Source organism: Sceloporus undulatus, chromosome 2, assembly GCF_019175285.1.
Source record: "Sceloporus undulatus isolate JIND9_A2432 ecotype Alabama chromosome 2, SceUnd_v1.1, whole genome shotgun sequence".
NCBI classification, from domain to species: domain Eukaryota; kingdom Metazoa; phylum Chordata; class Lepidosauria; order Squamata; family Phrynosomatidae; genus Sceloporus; species Sceloporus undulatus.
Genome location: NC_056523.1, coordinates 329,250,969 through 329,277,161, shown reverse-complemented (window position 1 = coordinate 329,277,161; position 26,193 = coordinate 329,250,969). Strand labels below are relative to the sequence as shown.

Sequence of the window (26,193 nt, the reverse complement as noted above, 5' to 3'; positions counted from 1 at the left end):
CCATTGCCTTCCTCTAAGGCTGAGAGAGAGTGATGTTCTTAAGGTCACCTTGGTGGGTTTCCATGACTTGAGTGGGAACCTGAACCCTGGTCTTCCAGTGTCCAAGGCCAGCACTCAAACCATTATGTCATACTGGTTCTCCACAAGCTGTTATTCCAGAGAAATCATGTTGCTTTCAGACTCTCTTCTATGGAAAATAGATCTTTAAACCTTCCCATATTACCATTTTTAGATTTCATGTACATACTTTTGAAGAGTTCTTAATTACCTCCGCTCATGTCTATAGTCTCATCACAGAAAGCAGCCTCCAGATCCTTTGGTCTCCCTCCTTCCCCCCCCCCCCCCTTTTTTTGGGCAGACTTCTTTCAGAATTTTTTTTTAAATCATGAAAGTGTAGCTAATGTGAAGCTGTGGTGTTGCAAAATAAATGCCTTCAACCAGCAGGATTAAAATAGAATGTAGATCGTGTTCTTTGTGTACTTTGCTGGCTGCAGATTATCACGAGCACTTGAAATAGTGCTGAGAGTTCCCTACTGGTTTCCAGAGTACACTGGCTGTCCAGGGCTGAAGTTTGCAGGGGATTGGCCTAGTAGTCACTAGGGCATGGTAACCTGTCACTTGCACAGTGGTGACACAGAGTCTGCTGTGACTGGTGTATTATGCTGTTATGACTCCGGGCGGCCCTGAAAATATATATTCTGCTCCCTACCTGTCAACAGTAACGACTCCTCCGGCTGCTGATTCTCCATATATAAAGTTCCCCAAAGAGCAGCCTGAGCATTTGGGCATTGTGCTCTCAAATAATGCAAGACAAGGCTAGAAAGCCTGTCCAATTTTTTCTGCCCCTAATCCCCATCTTGATTGCCTTTTTTCTCTTTCCGCAGGGATGGCTTCGGGCTTCCGGAAGGATGCAGCTACATCCCCCGGACTGACAGGCAGCAGGAAAGAGCTTGTAACTGCAGCCACTTCCCCAATCCAGCATGACACCTTGCGGTAAGATGACGGGTAATCTCTGGTTTAAGATTCCACAGACGCAACTGTCAAATTTCACCCATGTACGCAGGGAAGTGGCTGAGTTTCTCTGATATTTCATGTTTTTTCTCAAGCTGGATAATATAAACTTAGAACTGCCATATCCTGTGACATTTATAGTAAGCCTTAAATTGCTTGTTAGAATAAGGAAGGAAGGAATATGCCAAGTTCTAATACTTTAATTTTTTAAAAAGTAGTTGTAAGTCCTGACATGTTTAATACATTTGTAAATAATTTGGGGAGATAGTATTTGTGGCGGTGGGACCTTTTCTCTCCCTCCAGAGCCTGCCTCAAGTTTTAAATCCTCCAAGTGTTGTTGCCCTTAGTCCTACCAAACTGTGCCACATTTTATCTCAGTGTTTTCCTTTTAAGCCAGTTTCGACAAATGTTGGTTTGCTGTTTAATGGCAAGTAAGAAAATCACATTAAGTCAGCAGTTCTGATAAGTCACCTTGAGAAACCTTAAATGGCAACACTGTTCGTTATGAAGAACCAAAAAATAAAACAGTGTTGTTTTTCTTCAAGGCTAATAAGGTTAATAACAGCAATTGCCTTTACTTTGATCTTCCCAGTGCTGAGAATTTATTATATGAAAATCCCAACACTGTTTGAAAACAAAGCATAGCTTTGGATGGCTTAAAATTTGCAGGGAGGGGCAGATGTTGAAGGCAGAAAGTCTGGACACTTGCAGTTTGGAGTGGGGACCAGTTTGGAAGTGGTGGAAATGCAATGCTAGCTCTTAGCATATTTGAAGATGATCTTGAGAATCTCAGCTCTGCCTTCCTGTCCTTGGGCACAAATGTCTTTCCCTTACTAATCATCCCATAGCATTATGTCTGCTTGGATGCTAACTGTGGGTGCTCTTAAGTGCTGTCAAGTTGGTTTCAAGTCATGGTGACCCTCTGAATGAAAACCTTCCAAGAGGTCCTGTTCCTAACAGCCCTGCTCAGGTCTTCCAAATTTAAACTGGTAGCTTATTTGAACCTATCCACTTTTAAAGTGGCCTTCCTCTTTTTCATGTCCCTTCAACTTTATCATCTATTTTCTGAACTTTGATTTACAGCAACACTATGAATGAGAGCCCTCCAAGATCCCTGGTCATCCACTGCCTTGTTTAGGTCTTGCAAACTCAAACCTTTGAATTTTTTGATTAAATTAATCTTCCTGTAGTGTGATCCTCCTCTTTTCCTACTGTCCTCCACTTTACCAAGCATTATCATCTTTTCCAGGGAGTCATGTTTTCTCATGGTATACCCAAAGTACAATAGCCTCAGTTTAGACATTTTGCCTTTAGTGAGAGTCCAGGCTTGATTTCCTGTGAGGCATGATTAGGTTAGATCAGATCAGATCAAATAATTTGTGTGTTATTTTTTTCTGTCAGCTTTCTTTGTTGTCCAACTTTCACATCCCACATAGGAATAGGAAATATAGCAGGAACAACAAATGCTAACCTTTCTTGTTATATACGATAACTCAACTCAAGGCAACTGTGTGAGTGAGAAATCTCCAAGAATCTGAGTTATCAGTGGCCTTGCTTAGGTCTTGGCCAACTTATGGCAGTTGTGGCTGTTGTGGCCTGTGTGCTGTGCCCATAACCCTTGTTGGGACCTATGGAAATGACGCACAGTGTCCACCACGACCACCTGCAGAGTTCAGCCATGTCGACAGGACGCCAAGAAGAAGGAATCTGTGAAGATGTCTTCAACTAATAATGACTCTTACAAGTCTTCACTCTAAATGAGGGCTTTAATCTTCCTTTGCAGTATTTACAATATAGATACACACAGTGTATTGGACATCCGTCTCTAATACACAATATTTACACCAACCAACAATAATAACACAACCTCTGAGGCAGCCACATTAACACACAACCATCTCACTGCCTCTCAGTAACAGACACAGCCCACTCTCAGTCACCAACTGTCTCTCTGTCCTCTCAGTGACAGTTGAGAACTGACAGTTGACAGTTGCATCAACATTCCGATGATGCCCTGTTTGAATGCTGACACTTTAGCTGCCACTGGAGCTCCAAATTATCTGCACAACAGCTCCCCCTAGTGGCCACACCAATGTCATTTCCTGACAGTGGCTTCCCTTACTGTGGCCGGTTACAAACTGGCATTTGGGACGTCCGGAGGACGTCCCATTTTAAAAAGGGGGCGTCTCTTCTAGACGCCCCTGGGCCTAATACGGACTCCGTCCATACAAGATGGCGCCAGCCCTTCTACATGGCCAGCGCCATCTTTGCGTATCGGATGCTGAGCGTCCGTACGCGTCGCGTCCTTTGTGACGTAGCGAGTGCGCCCCTGGCGCCTCGCTACGTCGCAAACGCGACTCTAAAAGAAGCTCCACTTTGGAGCTTCTTTTTCGGTCTGCACGGGAGCCGCGCCGTGTGGAGGCTCCGGCTCCCCCGCGGACTAACCGGCGGCGGTGGCAGACCGCCGCAAAGCGGCAGTTTGTATCCCGCCTGTGTCTATCCACCTGTAATACAATCTTCCTTTTTTTCTATTGCCCTCAGCTTTCTCCAGCAATATTGTCTTTTCTTGCAAATCTTGGAATATGGCAGCTTTAGTGTAGCCATTTTGACTTTTAGTGAGAGTTCGGGCTTGATTTGCTCTAGGGCCCATTTAGTTGCCTGTTTTGGCGGTCCATGGTATTTGTAGAACTCTCTTTCAGCTCTACATTTCAAATTTTCTTTCTCCCATCTGCTTTTTTCACTATCAAATTTTTACAGTCATACATAGATTTTGTTCATATTATGGCACAGATAAGCTAAATATTAACCATAGATTATCTGAAACTCAGGTTTAGCAGTATGACTATACAAGCTCTGTTGTCACATATGCAAAAACTCAGATTTCTACATGGGTAACAACAAATACATGACTGAAGGGACCTTTTTCCAGAGTTATCTCACCCCACACCACCCCAGCACTTTTATACACTGTGTCTGTACATGGGTGGGTAGCTGTTTCTAAAGTTGAGAGAAAGTAGTTCAAGTTAACAGACTTCTTTTTTAATGCACATTATGCACTCAATTTGTCCTCACCACCATCACCTACTTATGGCAACCCTAAGGCAAATCTACAGCGCTATACAAATATAGCATAATAATAATAATAATAATAATAATAATAATAATAATAATAATAGTAATAATAATAGTAATAATAATAATGGGGTTTTCTGTGCAAGATTTGTTCAGTGGAGGTTTGCCATTGCCTTCCCTGAGGCTGTGAGTATGTGACTTGCCCAAAGTCACCTATTGGTTTTCATGGCAAGCAGGGAAAAGAACCCTGGTCTTCAGAGTCATAGTCCAGCACTCAGACCACTACACCACACTGGCATATATAGGGAGAGGCAATCCTTCAAGTATTCAGCTCTCACTAAAGTCAAAATGTCTAAACTGAGGCTATTGTACTTTGGGTATACAGTGGTACCTCGGGTTACGAAATTAATTCGTTCCGCGGCTAATTTCGTAACCCGAAAAACCTTCGTAACCTGAATTGCCATAGGCGCTAATGGAAAAAAAGCCGCGGCTCCGCCGCGGCTCCATTGAAAATAGCGCCGAGGTTTTTTCGTAACCCGAAAAAACCTTCGTAAGCCGAAACAATAAATCCCTATGGGATTTTTTCGTATCCCGAAAAATTCGTAAGCTGGGTAATTCGTATCCCGGGGTACCACTGTACCATGAGAAAACATGACTCCCTGGAAAAGATGGTAAGGCTTGATAAAGTGGAAGACAGTAGGAAAAAAGGATGGTCCCAAGCCATTTAGGACTTCGAATGTCATTACCAGCACCTAGATGGAGCTGCTCTTGGCTACCTGTCAGAGTTGACAGTATTTGGCCAGCTTGGTCAATGGTCTGACACAGTATAAGGCAGATTCTTATGTTCCAGTAATCTCTATACCCAAATATTTCCTCCCTGTGCTCCAGTCCTTCTTTGCTTGGCAGGGGTTGGACTTCATGACCCTTGAGGTCCCTTCCAATTCTGTGATTCCGAGATTGTCAGTGGATAGCAAAGTCTCTTCCTCTCTTTGGACCTCTGTGTCCAGATTTGGAATGGCAAAGGAGAACTCTGACTTTTCTGGCTGCTGGTGCTAAGAGAGGTAGCTGCCCTTTTCTTGGCACCATAGCTTGTCAGTGAAGGGAACGTATGAAAATATTGAGCTCTCATGGGTCTTTAGGAGCCTTCCTACTTTCTTGGGGGGGCATGGTGAACCTTTCTTCTGCTAACAACCCAACAGGCTGCTGTGTTATTTGTCTTAGTCCAACTGCTGTCTTGTATTTAAGTCAGTTTCAGACTCCTTTGCATCTGATCTTCAATTTTTCAAAAAAAAAATATTAAAATTCCCTCTGCAACTGTACTTCCTTTCTCCCTTCCCTTTAAGTGTGTTCTTTTCTTCTTCTCTTCCTTCCCATCCCCTCTAGTGCAGTGTGTTAGTATAATTGACCAGGTTAAAGAGCCATGTTTTGCTTTCCCTTACTCATGGGCTTCTCTAATTGAAAATGGTAAATGGACAAGTATTTCTGTGGGAGACCTAAACCCGATCCTATTCTTCATCAAGGAAACCTGCTTGGGCAGCAGGTCAGTCTCAATTTATCACTGAATGGGTTATAAGCTTAGATTGCAGGTTTAACTAACTAAATTAATCAATATGGAGAATTATAGCTGCTGGTGTGCCACTAAAGTTAAAGATCTGTCAGCATGTTTGTTATAATCCACAGTTAACGGTTTAACCCTAATGGTCTGCTTTGCTTGGGCAAGAAACTTGCTGAACAAAACCTAAGTCTTAATGGGAGGGGTGCGGGGACAGAGAAAGGGAGGGGGGGAGGTAGAAAACCAATTGAGTTTGCAATATGTTTAATTACTGCTGGCTATTTAAACTTCTTGCAAGGAGAGTCAAGGCAGATTCCATGCACAGCATTATCTAGGATCAGTGGCAAAAACAACAGGAACAATAATAGTGCCTTAGTTTCTGTGGTGATGGAGGTCTCTTGGGAGGAAAGGAGAGAGGAAATCAAGGAAATTTTTCAATATAGCCTGGCTCCCTAAAAATAAGGAGGCAAGCGAAGCATTTTGTACTTGTACTACAGCAATCTAGGGTGTCCAAGGCCTGATCTCTCATCTCTCTTCTGGGAGTATTAGCAATGGAACCAATTCCCCCAAGAGACTTTATGGGGTCCCTTTCTCGGGGTGTCTTCAAAAAGTGTCTGGACAGCTACCTCTTGCTGTGGATGCTCTAGTTGGAGTTCCTTCACTGAGCAGAGAGTTGGATTTGATGGCCTCTGGGGTTTCTTCCAACTCTACAATCCCATGATCTCCCTCTGGACCAGCGGCAGATCTAAGGGCCATTTTGCTACTGGTGGGACCCTCTTGAGAGTGAACAGACAGCCAAGAAACAAAGGGGAAAAAGTCCACTTGTACTTTTTAAATGTGGCTAATTTCATGTTAAACCAGCAGAGAAAGGCTTTTCTAGCAGGCAATTAAAAAGGATAATTGTAGAATCCAGAGCTGTGGTTCCCAAACTTTGGTACTCCAGATGATTTGGACTTCAGCTCCCAGAATTCCTGACTGTTGGCCAAACTGGCTAGGGTTTCTGGGGCTTCCAAGTCCAAAACACCCAGAGGACTAGAATTTGGAAATCACTGATCCTGAGGGATCAACAGCTACAAAAACAGCTGCGTAGTCTGTATATACTTTGGCCGTTCCTGATTTCATGAGAATCAAGTAGAAACCTGGAGGGATGGGGCAGTGGGAAGCAGGAGTAGATAATGGTGGTCAGTGGCTATTTCCCACCCACAGGGATGCCTGTGCTCCATGCTCGACTCCCCATTTATCATTTTAGGTGGATTGCTTGCTTCATGAATAGGGAAGAGTTATTTGTACATGTTCATGGCACATGCTATTCATTGATAGCCTTTTCTCAGTTAAGGCTCATTAGTGGTGCTTGGTTTGGTGAAGGAGAAATGAGGAGGTGAGATGTGTGATCATGTTAAATCTCCATCTCTTCCTGCAAGCTTCTTTATCCAAATATAATCTCTCCTCACTCCCAGTTTCTTTCCAGTTTCATCTTTCCTTAGGATGATGTGGGAAAGAGAAGAAGGGTGTGGGGTAAATTTCATGCAGGGCAGAAACCAGAAGCCCAAGGATCTACCTTAGTTCTCTCTTCTACTACTATGGAAACCTGGGATTAGTAGTTTGGTAGGGGCAATCAGAAATCACTGCCAGAGAACTCTAGTGTTTTACCAAACAATGAAGCCCAGGATTCTATAGGATGTAGCCATGGTAGTTAAAGTGGAATAAAAGCCCTATATAGTGGGTGCTTGATATTTGCTGGGGGTTTGGTTCCTCCCCCCCCCCTGGATCCCAAAATCTGTGGATGCCCATGTCCATATACAATGGCACAGTAAAATGGTGCCACTTATATAAAATAGCAAAATCAAGGTTTGCTTTTTGGAATTTATGTCTTTTTGGAATATTTTCAAGCCTGTGGATTGTTGAATCCATGGATAAAGGATTCATGGAAATGGAGGCCCAACAGCAATAGCGTCAGGTGAAAGAGACCTCTGCTCTCAAAGGCTGAGCCAGCCAAGCCCCTGGAAAGGTGTTTCTATGCTGTGATTTCACTAGGAGGGTGGGTTTCAGTTTGGGAAATCACATGCTCATTCTTCAGGGGTTCAGAAACCAGACTGCCAGTATCTTGTATGGTCCACTTCAGGATCTCAGAGTGTTAAATGATCTTTAAGTGGATGGGAATGGGACTGCCAAAAAATAAAGGTCAATGCTGCTTATTTTCCCCTCTGATTTTTGAAATGAAATGTGCCTTTCATTTCTTCTTTCACCATCACATGCCAATGTTCGGTGACGCTGACAGAATTACTCCTGTAATTCATCTTTTTCTCCCAGCCAAAAGTTTATTATTATTATTATTATTATTATTATTATTATTATTATTAACCTTTATATATATCTATTTCTGTAGATAATGTGGTATACTCTGGAATGAATAGCCACTGCAATTCCTGTAGTGTGCATATTAAGTAATAACTCAGGCATGCTCTCATTGAGAAAGTCACAACAGCAGCATCCTTTGGAGTTCGTGGAAAAACAAATTACACTCTGCAAATTTGTGTTTTGGGGCTGTTAGGAGGAATAGTGTGATTTGCCCAGCACATCTCTGATCAGGTAGATGTGCATTTGGGGACTTTTAAACAAATTAATATTTGATGTAATATGCAATGCCCAGAGCTGTATATTGAATAGTCCACAGTGCCGTATTATCTCACTGGATCCTTTGAACTAAACGCTTTGTAGTAAATAAAAATATGAATTAACTCTGCCTAGAACTGCAACTGCTTTGGAGAATCTGGGGTCTCAGTTAACTAAACATGTTTCTTCTTTTTAAAAAGGGTACCCTGTGCTAAACAATTGCTTCTGCAGACATCTTTTTAAAATTGAGACTTCTTTTATATGTATTAAAAATGCTTTTCTCAGAGTAAACATTAATATTAAAGGGGAAGTGGGGTTCTGATTTCTAGACATTTTAAGAAGGGTGAATGAGGCTCTGGATATGGGAACAGATAAGTTCTTTTGCACCCTCTGCCTTGCCTTTTTCCCGGAGGAGAACTAACATTGTGAAAAGTCCAATATAGTTCCATATGCAAGTGATAAAAGCAGACATTGGCAAATTAATCTCTCTTATTCAGTGTGTAGGTTGTTAATTGTTCTCTCTGCTTGCTGTCGATATAATGTGAAATTTTCATTCCCCCCATTCAGGATGGGGAAAAGTTGTGGCTGAAAATGTTAACATTTGCATTTTTATTTGTTGATTTATTTAAAGGACAGCCTCTCTTACAGCAATCCATCATTCAGTGACACCCCAAATATGAATAATGTATTGTAGACTTGCGGTTACAATGTGTAATAAGTGCCAGAGACAGTAGGAGAATGTTAACTATGTTGCAAATGTAATATTTATCGACTCGTAGTTTATTGCTTTGGAGGTTCAATAATACTGACCATAGGACATTAATACCGCTTATCCTGATTTTAGTCGGCAACTTCTATATGCAGAAATAAGCCATTTATCTCGTGCTTGCAAAATAAATACGGAATTTACGATGCTTTGTAAATGTGCATAATGGGATGGTCATATGTGTGTATGTTTTAAACTCAAGCAGGCACAACTCCATCCCTTTCCACATCTTCATTTGTGCTGGATCCCATTTCAGGAAGGAATTATTCATTGTCAGTAACTTTTTGATAGCTCTTTTGCTCAACAAAGTTACAGTCAACCTGCTGTATCCATGGTTGTGTTTTTTTTACCCAGGGATTCAACCATCCACAGCTTGAAAATATTAAAAATTAATTAATTAATTAATTTCAAAAAGTACACCTTGATTTTGCCATTTTATATAACAGACACCATTTTACTATGTCACTGCATTTAATGGGACTTCAACATTCACAGATTATTTTTGCAATGCAAACAAAACCCATATTGGTATAGAAAAGGGTTTCTTGGAGAGACGAAGGCAGGGATAGTCTGGAAAGCCCTGCTTCAGCATTGTCTCTTCTTGTTCCAATTCACACTGTAGAAATAATCCAGTTTGATACTGCTTTAACCAGGGCAGTTAAAGCGGTGTCAAACTACATTATTTCTGTAGTGTGTTTTGGTCCCTTGTCTCCAAGGCAGAAGATTCTGAAAAACAGCTTGTTCCTCTGCTATTGAAACTCTCTAACATTAAGGACAACCTTTGGAAGTTTACCTCAAATCTTTCTCCACATCCTAAATTCCTTCTTGTTTGTCCTATTTTCAGTAATTACCTCCTTTTCTTTCCCCAAGTTCATCTTAAATATTTGATTTTTATTCTGCTTTTTTCTTTGAATTTTTGCTCTTTTGTATTCTCCATCTAACTGTAAAAATGTCTCATTATTTATTTACCATAGTTATGTACTGAGTTTTCCCCCCAAATAGCCCAAAGCAATTAACAATTCCACATAAAACATGCCAAATAAATATATAAAATCAGAAAATCCAATATGAGATATAGATCCAGTGAGCAATTAAAAACAAAGCAAAAACAAGCTGGAACAAATATCGGACCAGCTATCTGACCACTCAGCAAAGCCCTCTTTACTTTGCAAGTCAATGGTGTTTCATGGAAAGATGGAACTAAGGACATAGTTTTTATCCTTGGGAATAACCGACCAAGTCCAAAAGGTGCTCAACAATGGGTCCTCTTCATCCTGAGGAGAAGTGGACCAATGTGGTGCCAGAGGGTCCTGTCCTGGACCCAGTGCTATTCAACATCTTCCTTGGATGAAGGAATTGAGGGCATGCTTATCAAATTTGCAGATCATACTAAATTAGGAAGGGCCACTAATAGCCTAGAGGACAGGATCAGAATACAAAATGCCCTTGACAGATTAGAAAGCTGGGCCAGAACTAACAAAATTAATTTCAACAGGGAGAAATGTAAGGTTCTAGGCTTAGGCAGAAAAAAATGAAAGGATCAGCTATAGGATGTGTGATACATGGCTTGACAACAGTACATGTGAAAGGGATCTAGGAGTCTTAATGGACCACAAGTTGAACATGAGTCAACAGCAACTCAAAAGCCAATGCGATTGGCTCAATAGGAATATATTGTTTAGCTCAAGGAAAATAATAGTGCCAATCTACAGTGGGCCCTTGATATCTGGTGGGGTCTGGTTCCACAGAAAATCTGTGGATGCTCAAGTTCCATTACATAAAATGACATGGTAAAATGGCAAAAACAAGGTTAGCTTTTTGGAATGTATCCCCCCCCCCCCGCAAATATTTTCAATGGATGGTTTAATCTATGGATAAAGAATCTGTGGACAGGGAAGGTTGGCTGTATTCTGCTTTGTTTGTACCTTACTGGGAATACAATGTCCAGTTCTGGGCATCAGAAGTTAAGAAGGATATGGATAAGATGGAATGTGTCCAGAGGAGGATGACCAAAATGGTGAAAGTTCTGGAAGCTATTAGGAGCAGCTTGGGGAGCTGGGCATGTTTAGCCTGGAGAAGAGAAGGTGACAGAATAGCCATGTTAAATATTTGAAGGGATGTCCTTTTGAGGATGGTGCGAGCTTATTTTCTGCTGCTCCAGAGAGTAGGACATGGAGCAATGAATTCAAATTATAGAAAAAGAGATTGCACCTAAACTTGAGGAAGAACTTTCTCACATTAAGAGTTGTTTGACAGTGGAATAGGCTGCTGGTGCGGTGGAGTCTCCTTCTTTGGGGATTGTGTAACAGAAGCTGGATGGCCATCTGTCAGGAGCTCTTTGATTGTGTATTCCTGCATGGAAGAATGAGGATGGACTGGCTGGTCCTTGGGATCTCTTCCAACTTTGATTCTGTGAATAGAACTTAATAGAGGACCTCATTGGAAGCTGCGTTGTACAGCATCAAACCATTGACTGGTCTAGCTGAGGAGTCCCTAGGATGGCTGCCGTCAGAGTCTAGAGTTTTAGACAAGTTTATTTTATTTATTTTATTTATTTTTTATAAAGTTCCAACACACAACCAACATTGAAAAACATAAGCACACAAACACAAACAATCCAAAACCTAAATCGGCCCCTATACTCACATATGCTCACATTACTATAAACAAATCCCGACATTACCGGATTCAGTAGCTCTTTTACTTCTTTATAATCTAAAACTAACATATAACATATGCTATCCTTCCTACTACTTGGATACTTATTGTTTTGTCTTGTTTTCTTATTTGTTTTATCTTGAAATATTATTTTTGTTAATGTGTCCTTTACATTATTTGGTTCTTTTTAATGAACATATCTTTTAAATTATCTTTTCTTACAATTTTCGCCTAACCTAGATACTTAACTCTCTGAGCAAATTTTTATATTGTCTATTTTACAACTCTTGTTTCTCTTAAAGAATTTATATAATTTTCTGTCTTATTTCTCTAATACTTTTTGCTCCATTTCTTATTTCTAGCCTTTACCTGATATTGCATATAACTTACAAATTAAATACAAACAGTCATATTCATCATTCAGTTATAACATTTTTCCATCTTTCCCTTAGATATCCATAGAATAAGTCCCAATCTCGTTTTGTCTGGTCCTCTGTTTTGTCTTTCATCCAGCTGATAATTCTGTCCATTTCCGCCATTTCATATACTTTAAACAGCCATTCATCGACGGACGGGATTTGATTTCCTTTCCAAAGCTTAGTGTAAGCAATCCTCACACATGTAAACATATAAAATAATAATTTCCCATATTGCTTTTCTACATTGTCATTAATCATTCCCAACAAAAAGATCCCTGAGGAGAAAGATATCTGTATTTTTAAATCTGTTGTTACTACAGTTGTCCCTCCATATTCGCTAGGGTTAGGGAAACAAGACACCCATGAATATGGAAAAACCTCAAAAACACTGTTTTTACCTGAGAGGACACCTCTCTAGGAATCTCTAGGTCCTTCAGTGCAACTCTCTGGTCAATGACCAACATACAGTGACCATAGAATGGCACTGGAGTAGCTACAAATGGTCTTTCAGTGCAACTTTTAGTTAAAGTTGACCACAGAGTTGCACTGGAGGACCTAGACAGTCCTAGAGAGAACATATTAATGAAATCCGTGAATAATCAAAGCCACAAATATGGAGGGATGACTGTATTTTGTATATTTCCAACCAATATCTTTTTGCCACCTTACATGACCACCAGATATGATAGTAAGAGCCCGTAGTTACCGAACATTTCCAACAGTTTGGCTTATTTTTTTTAAACATATAAGAGATTTTTTTGTGGCAATAAGTGCCACCTGTAAGTAGAGTTTTAGACAAGTTTTAAAGTTTGAGACGAGTCTTTCTCAGTTCTATCTGAGGCACTGAACCTGAGACCTTCTGCATACTTGTTTCTTCTTCAGGTAATGCAAGAATAGACCACTGGTTGAAGACTTGACTAAGATGGATGTGACCTGAGGCACGATCTGTAAACTCAGTGGCTGTACATGTGGGTGGCTCAGTGCCGCCCCTTTGTGCCCCGGATGGAGGCCGCAGCAACCACACACCACAGCCTTTGGAGGGAGCAAAAAGAAGCCCCCAAAACGGGCTTCTTTTTGCGTTCCAGAAGGGGCGCCATAAGCGCTGCGGTTTTGCATCATAACACCCCTTCCATGCAGCGCCATTTGGGTGCTGCACCCAGCATGCGTCATAATGGTGGCTGGGCGGCGCAGTAAGGGCTTTGAGCATGCAGACGCTCAGCCCTCACCTTACGTACAGGCCGGCACAAAGTGTGCAGCCCCTCAGTAAACCCATGCTTTCTTTTTTTTACAAATTCTAGCAGCAGAGCTTGAAGAGTCATTTTCCTGAATATAACTGAAGAACTCATTATTCTCTACCAGAGAAGTGATCAGATTAATCTAAGGATAATCAAAATCTAAATTGTACCAGCAAACCCTTGCCTTTTCAAGACTACATTACCAGATGTGAATGGTATCTCAGCAATCTGAGACATTTCATGCAAAGCTCACTGAAAAATAGTGTACCATTAAAATCCAAGTCCTTTCATGGGTCAACTTTGCTAAGCTAATTTAAAAACACAGGAAGCTATCCTATTTATCCACTTAGTTTGGTTTTGTTTTCAGAGAGCACTAGTAGTTCTCCAGAGTCTTCATCCTGCCCTGTAGACGCTGGAAATTAAACATGGGTCCTTCCACATATAGATCATGTGCTTTGCCCCTGAACTACAGTCATTTGTAAGATAACAAGTCCCAAATCTGGCTTTGTAGGCAATAACCATCATCCTATGTAGACTCTGGAAACTGGAAATCTCTGGAAAAGGTAATCAGAATAATTGAGTCAATCCCAGGTGTTCCATGCAGCTGACTCCTGTTCAGAAGAAGCACCCCTTTGTGTAGCAGCTGAAGCCATACAGAGTCCATGGGATTACCAAGGCATACATGATATCTGCCAGATCCCTGCACTCCTGTTGGAGGAGCAGCCAATGTCTCTCAGTCAATAGAAAGTGTTTGTGGCTGCAGCTGCCACCTGATCCTCTAAGAGCAGAGCTTGAGCCAGTGAGGTTTTCCAGACAAGTGCCATTCATGTGTTAGTAGGTGGATATTTTAGCTATTTTAAACATGAGCTATTAGTGCCTTGTGGAGACCGGTCTCATTCTAAGATGGTTTCTGTGGGTGGAATATGATGAGTTATAAGGGCATGGGCTGGTATTCTAGTTCTCTCAATAAGATCAGCACCTGCGGTAGGTAACTGCAGCTGATTGGGGGGGATTTTCTGATCATTCCAAGAGCTATATGCATTGTCAAAAATGCCCAAAGTGACCAGATGTCCCTCTCTGATTTTGAGAATACACACAGGCAAACACTAAAAAGTACATTTTATATGTGGATCCTCTTCAGAAGATGAAGACTTTCAAGAAAGGTACTTACCTTCTTTTGGGGGGAGGAGGGTTCAGAAAAAGGTAATCCAGGAGGTGTCAGAGGCCACAAAAACATCCTTGCCAGGGCTGCACCTTGTTCACTTCACCATAGGTGATTCAGATAATACGGCCCCATGGTGAAGCTATTTAGAACTAGAACTAAATATTGACCTTTCAGATCCATTCTTATACTTGAGCGCATTGGGACCTTTCTGTGTACACTGAGCATCATCAGCCAGCATCATTCTTTTCTTCTATGCATGAGCAGAGTTCGATGGATAGGTTAAAAACTTGGAAGTTGCTGGGATATGAATTCTAGGGGAAAAGTGGAGGAAACATGTTGCTCAATCTTTAGATTCCATGATATTTTCCATCTGGGCAAATATCAGTGCCTGGTGCTAAGGCATGCTCATTCCTGATGAGATGTCTCAAAAGAGTTCATTTTAACAGTGTGCTACATTGCCGTGGTATGTTGCTGCAAAGCTTCATTGCGGCAATGAGAAGTTGTCGATAGATGAACTTCTGGCATGGGAAATGAGCATTGGCACTTTGAAAACAAAAACAGCAAGCAAGTCTCATCATGAGACTTTGCAGCTCCAAAGCTGACCTACACAAATATCTAGTTTTCCATTTGTAAGACTAGATATTGGGGAGGCGTTACCAAGGTCTAAAAATAAAGATCAAGAGGAGCAAAAAAGATGACAGAGTGTGTCCATGTGGGCAGTGAAGACGCTTGAATGGTTAGGTTGCCGCAGAGACCTTTGGTATCTAATGTGGCAACTTGTTTGACTCAAAGGGCTGCCATTACCAGCTTGACTGATGTGCAATGGATTGTGTCCATTACGGAGGAGATGAAATCCTGCCAGGAACGCCCCGACTCCCAGAGCAAATGGATTAATGTTAATTAGCAACTGTCGGCTGTAATTGTCACTCTCATTAAAATACAGAATTATGTATTTCTTAGTTATAAATAACCTTTCTAATTGTACTTGATGTATGCCAGTTTAATCAAATAGTACACTTGCTTGCAGGCAGATATTTGCATTAATCTAGCTTTGGATCTTTTAAGTCTTTTTGATCATCTCTATTTCCAAACTTTGCTGGTGTGTGGTTTGGAAAGAGGGTGGGTAGTGGTGATAGGAGGCGCTCTCTTTTCAGCTACTTGTCCTTTAAACATTGTGTATGTGCGTGCGTGCGTGCGTGCATATGCAGCTATGCAACCCTGATAGGATTTTATATTAAAATGAGTGGCTGTGTCTTCTGGGATTGTTGAGTGCAACGGAAACCTTGTCAATTTTTGAAGTAGTTTGGCAAGGTTTCCGTCACTCAGTGGTGTGACAATAAGTTGATTATGGTTTTGAAACGAAGAATAAGCCAAGGAAAATAAAAAGCAAATCACATTAGAAAGCTGGCTTAACCCCTTTTAGAAGTGCTTCTTGAAAGAGAATCATTGTTCTTCATTGGGCTTGGGAGCTTCTCAGATGACAGTTCCACCAGGTGTGAATTATGTTTGATTCTGCAACAGGCCAAAGGTAAAAATAATTAAGATGAATTTGTTAGGTTTTGTCAAAGAACTGAAAAAATAATCTGGGTGCTCTGGTCACTGAGGCACCTAAAATAAGCTGTGAGCTAATGGGTAGAGAGTGGGTAGTGGTTTGAATGCAGGAATAGAACTCTAGGAGGGTAGGGCTTGAACCCCTGTTCAGCCATGAAAACCCACTGGGTGACCTGGAGGAAGTCATACTCTCTCAGCTTTAGAGGAAGATAATGATGGTGTTGTGGCTTAACGTTTTGGACTAGGACTCTGGGAAACCAGGGTGCAAAGTCCTACTATGCCCTGAAAACCCATTGGGTGACCTCAGCAAGTCACACTCTCTCAGTCTCAGAGGATGGCAAATGGCAAACCCTCTCTGAACAAATCTTGCCAAGAAAACCTTGCAATGGGGTCATCTTAGGCTCTCCATAATTTGTAAACTACTTGAGGGCACACAATAATGACAATAGTGGATTCTAGAGGGAGGAGAGTTTGGTTCCACAAGTATTATTAGAAAGCAGAAGGGTGTCAGAATACTTGGGAGGAACTGCCATGGCACATCAGAGAGAAAGTGAGCCCTTGGATTGGCTTCTCACATCTCTTGAGATTTGACAAAACTTGTTAGTTATCCCAGGAAACAGAGTAAGTATGTAACAGGAATTTCATATAAGGAAATGGGACCCATTGCTAGGATAACTCCTTGTTTTCATTGGACCCAGAAAGTAACTGCAGTACCAAAAATGGGTCCTTTTTGTGAGGGTGAATAAGTTCGTTCTTCTTGTATTGTAATGATTTGACAATACTGGGAAGTACAGGTTGAGCATCCCTAATCTGGAAATCTCCAGAAACTGAAACATTTTGCTGCCAGCCACCTGCTTCTACCTAAAAGGCAGCAGCTGGAACACTCCTGTTTGTTGGCCTCTCAGATGCTGACTCTTTCCAGCCTCGTGTCTCATACATAACACAAGTAGCAAATGAATGAGATGTGAGCTTGGAGAGAGACGTGAGGATCTGTGAAATTACAGAAAGCATGGATTCATGTCAAGCACTAAGCTTGGATTGCTGCCATTTCACATATTCTCACATCTCTCTCCAACACCTGCCTTCGACTTATACATGAGATCAACTTATAGTTGAGGATATATGGTTCATTACCTTCCCTTCATGAAAGAATATGTGGTGCCACTTGAATTTTTATCTTCCTGCACTGACACATGCTTGATGTGGCAACATCATTGTGCTTAGTAATTGGCTTTAAGTTTGAGCTTTTCTAATCTTGTATTATTTGGAAAGTGCTTAGCATGGCAGGACTTTGATCTGGTTGAATTCTTGAGGCCTCCACCTCCACCACAGTACACCTGTGTCAATGTGACACTGATATACCTTGGACAACATGTTTCAGATCCAGAGAAGAGCGTTCAGGTAGTACAGTCATAAACTTATCTAGCAGGGTCTCAATGGTAATGATGCCCTTTGCCTTGTGTAGGTACCAAGCCTGAAAGAAAATTTGGGAATAGATAAGGAGACAATTCTTTCCTCCACAATTTGTTTCTTAGGGCCTGAACAGACAGGCCAAAATAAAGCTGCTTCGGGTCACTTTGGAGGTATGCTGTTTAAATGACACACGCATCTTAAGGCCAGAAGCTGCGCCAAAGCTGTGCTCCAGTCCTTAGGACTGGAGTGTGGCTTTGGCGCGCATTCTGGCCTCTTAGGATGCATGCATCACTTAAACAACATACCTCCAAAGTGGCCCGTAGGAGCCTTATTTTGGCCTGTCTGTTTGGGCTCATAGTCTAGCAGAGGGATGAGGGATTAGTCTCCCCTTCCTCCTCCACAGGCACATGCGTGCACACTTGTTATATTCTCATTGGTTTTCTACATTCAAGCTGAATGTAAGGGCAGGTATGAAAGAAACTAGGCACTATTCAAAAGTGCAAAGATACAAAACTGAACAGCAAAGTAAGGATAGTCTAAGACAGTGCATTCCCCATCACTATGTATGGATGCAAGAGTTGGTCAGTAATAAAAGCCAATAGAAAGAAAATAAACTCTGTTGAAATGTGGTGCTGGAGAAGAGTGCTGAGGATACCATCAACATTTTACTGATTTGATTTTCTTTTTACTAAAAGTTCCCTCCCCCTCCGGCCCCATTTTTTTTTTTTTTTTTTACAAATCGGGGGCCTAAAATAGTCCTGGGGGACTACACTTTTCCTGCACCTTCTCACTGTCAAAACTTCATGGGAACAGAAACTGGATAGCCATCTGTCAGGAATGCCTTGATAGTGTTTTCTTGCATTGCAGAATGGGGTTTGTCTGGATGAACTTTGTGGTCTCTTCCAGCTCTATGAGTCTACAGTTCTATACCTGAAGTCATTACTTGCTTGATGCTTACTAACGACTTAAAACCCTTCACTCTGGGACAGAATCTTTTTATTGTGGGGTCCACCAGAATTTGACTTTCATGCTTTACTGCAAACAATACAGCTTTAAAAGTTGGGAGGATTGGTAGATTGCACACTGTATCAGTCTTATTGGACAACGTTGCAATCTCACCTAAGCACTTGCCCAAATGATAGGAAGGGGAACAGTTCTTGTAAAATTCTAAACTCTAGAGGTTTCTAAAGTGGGGCTTGGGACCTATGCTTGTATGTATGTCGGATTCTGAAATAGAAATGGCTATTAATTGCAGCCTCTGCAGTGGGACTGGGAGCTCCCAGTTTCAACTAAGTTTATCTCATGTATTTTACAATGGCCTTTTGTAGTTGTGAATTTAATACAAAATATTGTATGAGCTTTTTCGGTTAATCCATTTTTATCAAAGGTCAGAAAGGAAGGAGATTGAAAGCTGGTTACTTCAATGGATTTGGAACGGATTTTATTCTTTGCACAAATATCATGCACTTTGCTAGCCCCGTGTTGTATTTTTCTGTTGTTTCTGCTTGATGCTGAATTACTTTTCTGCAGTTTCCCAATTCCTTTCCTTCTTTCTCTACATAAACTGGGCAAAAATTTAACGTAGGCTTGCCTGAAAAAAGTTAGCAAGAATAACTTGTTAAGGTTTGTGTGTAATTTCTTCCTTTTCTTTGCAGGGTCAATGAATAGAAACCCCAACCTCCAAAAGCCCCTTATTTCCTTTGGGGCTTTCGTAAAAGTGATTTTTTTTTTAAAGACGAGGTTTTCAAAGCCTCTAATGCTATTGTACTTCTTAACTTTCATTTTTGCTTCGTCTGCATCGAATCATCTTTTACTACTTAAAACGAAAATTGGGTTTATTGAAACATTTCAATTTTGATTATTTTTTTAATAAAGATGTCGCCATCTAACTTAATGAAATCAGTGGAATGAAATGAGTAAAAGTTTGAAGAATGTAATAAGCTTGGAGCCCTGCAGATTTTATTAAATGCGTAGCAGACAGAAATCGGGCACATTTCAGCTGTATGTTTTCTTCCCCCTTATGTGCTGTCTTGGATCAATAGGGTGTGAAAAACATGCCTTGTCAGAAATGACCTTTGCACCATTAGACCGACTCTCTTTCAGGCGATTTTCCAGCAGGATGAGTTCTGCATACACCTAGCATTGCCAAGAGTTTCCTTTTTCTTTGTGTTTGTAACTAACTTCCCATCCCTTCCATGCGGGAGGCGGAATGTGGGAGCTGCATCCTAATCTCAATCTCTTACATTTTAGTACAGTAAGTGCTTTTTTTTGAAGACCTTTCTTGGATCTGTCAATCTCATCTTGGCAGCATCATAACTTATGAGCAGCACAGCAGTTTATTAGACTAGAGATTCTCTCACTTGAGGAAGAGAAACACTACACATATGATACTGTGTTTGTCAGTAGTCATGGAGTCTATAAAACTTCAAAATTTCCAGGACGATCATTAACTCTGAGCCTCTGCTTCAGGGCAAGAGCCTCCACATAATAGTTCTCAGCTGCCACTGACTATAAATGGCTACAAAGATGATTCCCAAATTGGGAGCCATGAGGCGGGTACGCCTCTAAAATAGGAATCTCTATGTTGGATGTATCCCCTAATCTATGGAATGGGAGGACCCCGTGAAGAATTGACACCTTCTCCCCTAACCAGTTACAGGGCAAGAACATCATATCATGTTCTCTTGACTTTTCTTTTCTAACATGTTTAAGAAATCATCAGTATGTTGCCACGTCACTGGAGGGCATATCACTGTCCCTAGCACTGGCAGACTATAGGGGCATGTCAGCATACCAGGACACAATATTGCCTGAGCTGGTCCAAAGTTGCTAGAAGGATGTTCTGAGGACTGATCAGGAAATTATGTGCAAAAGTGACAGATGTCTCTAATTTTAGTTGTGAGTATCACATGTTTAGGGAATGAAAACAGAACAGGGAATGCCCAGCCACAAAGTGCCTTCCTAGTAATTGGGCAAGTAACTTTAGCTTGCCCAAGTGAAGGAGCCAAATACTGCTACACAGAGGAAAGAAAGAAAAAATGTTGGTGGAAGAGAACCTTTTAGCTGCTTTTCACATGGTCCATTTCCACTCTAAAAGAGGACCACTCATCTCTTGTCATCTTTGTAGAGAACTTCTGCTGTGGGCTCTCACTGGTGTACTTCAGAAGGCATGCTCAGTCTGTTTGGAAAAAGAGATCAGAGACAAAGAATGATAGAATGATAGAGCTGGAAGTGACCAGAAGGTCCATCAAGTCCACCCCATGCCATGTGGGAAAGCATAACTAAAGCTGGGGAGCAGGAGTCAGTAGTGTACATTTATTGTTGTTTTATTGTTTAGTTTAGTTTGTTATTTTTGTTTGTGTTTTTGGTACATTCATAAAGAAATAGCTTGTGATTGTGTTTATGTTTAATAAAGTTTAAAAAGAAGAAGAAAAGAAACACTGTACCTTTTCCGCATAGAAGGACTAGCAAGCAGTAGGGGAAAATGTGCTGGTGATACAATGGGCTTGTGGTATCTGATAAGATTTTCCCTGGGACTCCTTATGAATACCAAAATCTGTGGATGCTCAAGTCCCATTATATACAATGGCATAATAAAATGGTGGCCCTTATATAAAATGGTAAAAAGTATGCTTCAGATGATTTAATTGGAGGTTTCCTTTTTCGAATTTAGACATTTTTAAAATACTTTCAAGATGTGGATGGTTGAATCTGTGGATACAGAATCCATGGATTTGAAGCTGTACTAGCAAGGAACAGCTATGGTCACCACCTCCATGCTTTCCTTTGGCATCTGGGCTCCCTTGCCACCATGGGACTCTGGTGGCTGGCTGGTGCTGCTTGTTTCTTCTGACAGGCTGTATGTGAGCATCTGTTTTACATAGTCCAGTCAGGGGTGAGTTTCAACACACGTTTGCCCACTCTTGTCACTAATGCAGGGATAGGAATCCTGTGGCCCTCCAGATGTTGCTGAACTGCAACTGCCAGTAGCCCTAGGCAGCATAGCCAGTGGTGACAAATGCTGAGAGCTGCAGCCTAACATTTATGGTAGGTACATCAGTGTCTGTGTGTAATAGTGGGGGACATTAGCTGGCTGGTTGGGGAAAGTGACCAATCAGCATAGCAACATTCAGTGTCTTAAATTTGTTAGTACTGGTGAGAGTAGACCTGTTGAACCAATGGGATTTACCTTGGTGTTGAATAGCCACTGAATAGCTAATTGAGTGTGCCTACTCTAGTTGCAGCTAACAGACAGGATGTCAGCCAATGTTTCCAAGTCTATAGACCTGCATCCTCATTGTAGGAACTTAATGTGCACAGAATTCTTCTGTCTAATGGAGCTTCTATCCCACCTCAAGTGTCTGTCTGACTAATCTATTTCTCTTTCCAACTAAATCATCTGAAGTATACCTTTTGCATTCCATCTGTTCAGTTGCAGAAGTAGCAGATTCCTCTCTGTGGGACACAAACTGCCTCAATCAGTTCTTGGAATCAGTTCTTAAACATGCATGTGTATGCCAAGACCCATGTTTCCCTAGACCTTTGCCAAAGAATCATAGCTATAGAAGGGTCATCTCCTCCAGCCCCCTGCCAGTACAGAATCCACAGCAGAAGCATCTAGCTTCTTTCTAGTTTTCTCAGAATCTCCTTTCTTGTAATTTGAATCCATTGATTTAGGTCCTATCATTTAAACCGGAGAAAACAATCTCATTCCATCTTCCACACAAGAATTCTTCAGAAATTTAAAGATGACTCCCATATCACCTCTCGGTTTTCTCTCAAAGCAGCCTATTTCTCCAGTGCCAGCCTTCTGGTGAGATCCCTTGGAGCCTAGGTGCTGTGATATTTATTTTATTTTATTTTATTTAGGTATTTATATCCCGCCCTTCAGCCCTAATGGCTCTCAGGGTGGCTTACAATTATTATTTTTAATCAGACAGTTCCCTGCCCTCAGGCTTACAATCTAAAAGACACGAAACAAAAGGAGAAGGGAATGGTGGAGGGAAAGGGGATGAGGTCCAGTGGTTCTTCTCTCCCTCTGAGGCCTGGACCAAGGCAGATGGATTGGAGTGAGGGCTCTCAGCCTCAGGGGATGGCAATGGCAAACTCCCTCTGAACAAATCTTGTCTCAAAAGCCCCATGATAGATTTGACTTGGGTCGCCATAAGTTGGAAATGACTTGAAGGCACATAACAGCAACAACAACATTATACTCCTGTTAGCATCATTAAAAGTGATATGTTGCATGTGTATGTGGAGTACTTTTCCTATCACAAAATTAAAGTTAATATTGTAGTGCTATAGCACTGTATCTACATAATGCTAGATGTCTTATATCCTTTAAAGTAGATTATGTGTATCCAGTGCTCCTTTATAAAAAAAAAGTTATGATATGGCTGGCATGGATGATCACCTGTGCTGCAGAGCAAGTAGTTGTCCAATCCAGCCTTCCCAGAGCATTTAGGCTCTGAAGACACTTATGGAAGGCAAACACCAGAGAGATAGGAGTGAAACAGATGGGCAGGACTCTGAGCTTTTTCCCAAACCACATCATACCCCTACCAACTGCACTGGCTGATCCCAAGCCAATCTGGAAGTGTGCTTCTGGGTAATTTTTTTGTTGTTGTCTCCTTACCATCCCTGCACACTGTCACACAAGCACACCACCACCGACAACCACCTCCTCCCTAGATGCCATTCCATTGATCCCTTTTGATCTACCCCACATCTGTGGCCCTCTACTAGTACAGCCCTTGCACTAGCAGAAAATATTAACATGAGCAAAACGCATCTGCGAACCTCACTTCTTAGAAGATGAACTGAAGCACTTGGACCGGGCTCTACAGGCTAATGGTTATTCCAGCTCAGACATCAGAAGGGCTGCCAGGCCCAGGAAAACCCAGAAATGTGAAGACAAGCAGCCACCCAAAGGGAAGGTATTTTTACCATACATCAAAGGAGTCACAGACAGAATAGGTAAAGTGGTGAGGAAGCATAACTTTCAAATGGTTTACAAACTGACGAAGAAAATCCAGCAAATGCTTCGCTCAGCCAAGGACCAGAGAGACCCTCTCACAGCCGCAAGAGTTTACCGCATACCATGCAGCTGCAGACAAGTCTACATAGGGACCACCAAATGCAGTGTACAAACAAGAACCAAGGAACACGAGAGACACTGCAGATTGGGCCAGCCAGAAAAAACAGCAATAGCAGAACATGCCACAAACCATCCTGGGCATAAAATACTGTTTGAAAACACTGAAGTTCTGGACCATACCAACCACTACCATGTCAGGATGCACAGGGAAGCCATTGAAATCCACAAACACCTGGATAATTTCAACCGGAAAGAAGAAACCCTTAAAGTGAAGAAAATTTGGCTACTAGTCCTGAGGAATAGCAAAATAAGGACTCAGCAAATGCAAATGGAAACCCACTCAGAGTCATGGGCTTTCCCAGCAGATAATGATCACCAATTAGCAGACACTAATCCTCTTTTGCATTAGCCTCCCAGCCTGAGGCTGGCGATCAGCACAGAACAATACACATGCAAATCACTGCTGCTTTCCCAAGCTCACACAATATATATCAGTGATGGTGAAGCTTTTAGAGGCCGAGTACCCAAACTGCAACCCAAGACCCACTTATTTATTGCAAAGTGCTGTGTTCCTCTGGCTTTCTAGTAATAAACTCTGGCAAACTCTGTGCTGGGGCGACGGCACATGTGCCCACAGAGGGCTCTGAGTGCCACCTCTGGCACGTGTGCCATAGGTTCACCATCACTGATATATAGAGACCCACTTTTTCCAGGCAAGCATTCTCTGAAGATGCCAGCCACAGATGCTAGCAAAACCTCAGGAAGAAAATCTACATAGCCCGAAAAAAACCCACAAAAAACTATTAACATGAGTCTTTGGTACTTTCAATTTCATTCAGAGGGGCAGATGTGCCCCTCCCCGGAAGGTTTGTGTGCTGAAAAAATACATCAACACTTTTAATTTATGCAATTTTTCCACTTCCGAAAAAGGATGAGAATCAGTGACTCAACACATCCAAAAATGTACCAATTCTTTGGAATCAAATGGGTATCCACCATATGTACAGTGTAAGGATTTCTATGGGACTCTGACGGAGGTGGGCTTCACACAACTGCTAAATCAGAGTCCCTATATTTCTTGGTTTCTATGACATGACACCGTCATTTAAGTTGCCTCTTGACTTAAATTCTCTGCAGCATGTGAACAGCATGGTCATGTAACCACCTAGTTGCATGCTTCTGCTCAAATAACTCTTAAAAGATGAACTTCCTTGGGAGTATTTTATATGACTGTGATAAAATAAAAGCCACAAAAGAACGATACTTTTACTGGAGAACCAAAATGCTTTCAAAGTACAAATGGCTTCTTCATCAGGAAAAAGACGTCTAAAAATTCATACAGGAAAAGAATAGCAAAAGTGTTAGAGTCACAGACCTACATTTTGTAGCAGATGTTGTTTCTGTTGTAGTTCAGTTGGTTTGGAGGGATCTCAATGCAGGCAGAGGCCATTCCACTCTTGGCCATGTGAGGATTGAGGATTTTGGATCTTATTTTATTTTGCTGTATGGCCAACACAGTTCGCCTGAATATGTTTCCTTGTTTAATACGAGCATCTGTTGAGTGAGTGTGTGCTGTATGCATGTGTTGCCTCAGATCTGAAACTAGAAACTCTGCATTGTTGAATTATTGATGCTGACTGCACACTCAGTAATGTAGCCAGGTAAACTAAAATGAATGTCTATCTAGAGGTGCCTAGAGCTCCCTGAAGTGCATGTTAATAAACAGAAAGATAACCTTGCTTCAACACAGTCTTGGAAGAGTTACAAAGCAAGCATTGTTTATTTTTATTTTCCAGTGGATGTTTCAGAGTTTATGCTCTTGATTCACATTACCCCATCAGCTTGCATCTTTGTGTCTTCTTGCAAAGTCCCTGCATTGATGAGGGGCTAGATGAAGAGACTTCGGCCGATATGGACTTCTCCCCTGTTTGAGTTAGGCAGAATTCAGATGAGAGGCCAATATGGTTCTGGTCAAGTTGCAAGAGCATTTTTAGTTGGTTGTCCAAATACACTTGGAGGTTACAAGTGCTTAAAGTCCACCAACACTTGGGGTATATTGAACTGATAAGAAAGGAAGGTAGACTCGAGACCTGAGCCATTTGAGAACTGCCCAGAATGCAGCTCTTAAACACACTGTCCCACTGGTGGGCTCACTGAATCTCCTGGGACTAAGTATTTATTTGGTTTGCTTTAATCTACCACCACATTTCTCTATAAATAAATTCAAGTTAGTCAACAAACAAGTTAAAATGAATTACTGAAATTACCAGTTTCTGTATACATGCATGCATATGATGCAGAGAGATATCACCAATAACCCACAACCAACAGATGAAATAATGCATGCTTTATTGCTGGGGTAAAATAGCGCCTGCAGGCCCCATGTGGGGCCCTTCAATCTATTTTTATGGCCCTTAGTCTTCTAGTACTGAAATCATCATCATGATCCAAAAATGTTTGGTTTTTTTACTCCTGGTCCTAGAGGCCTCCAAAAGTCATGGTTCCAACTATGAGATTGGAAGTGGTTTTCTGGTCACTTTCAGTTTTAATCACACGCGCACACACACACACACACCACAAGCCTTTTCTTGGTCAGATTTCTTCAGAGGAGGTTTGCCATTGCCACCTGCTTTGCCTAAGA

At 41.5% G+C, this 26,193-nt stretch overlaps 1 protein-coding gene across 2 annotated transcripts in view; it reads left to right on the top strand.

Annotated features, from left to right (window-relative positions):
- Nucleotides 1-26,193, top strand: part of KIAA1328 (KIAA1328 ortholog) — a 295,276-nt gene that overhangs the window by 247,232 nt on the left and 21,851 nt on the right. For both annotated transcript variants that reach the window (XM_042452213.1, XM_042452214.1), the window contains one exon: nucleotides 885-993. In XM_042452213.1, the coding sequence (XP_042308147.1) occupies nucleotides 885-993 (109 nt within the window). The remainder of the gene's footprint in view (nucleotides 1-884; nucleotides 994-26,193) is intronic.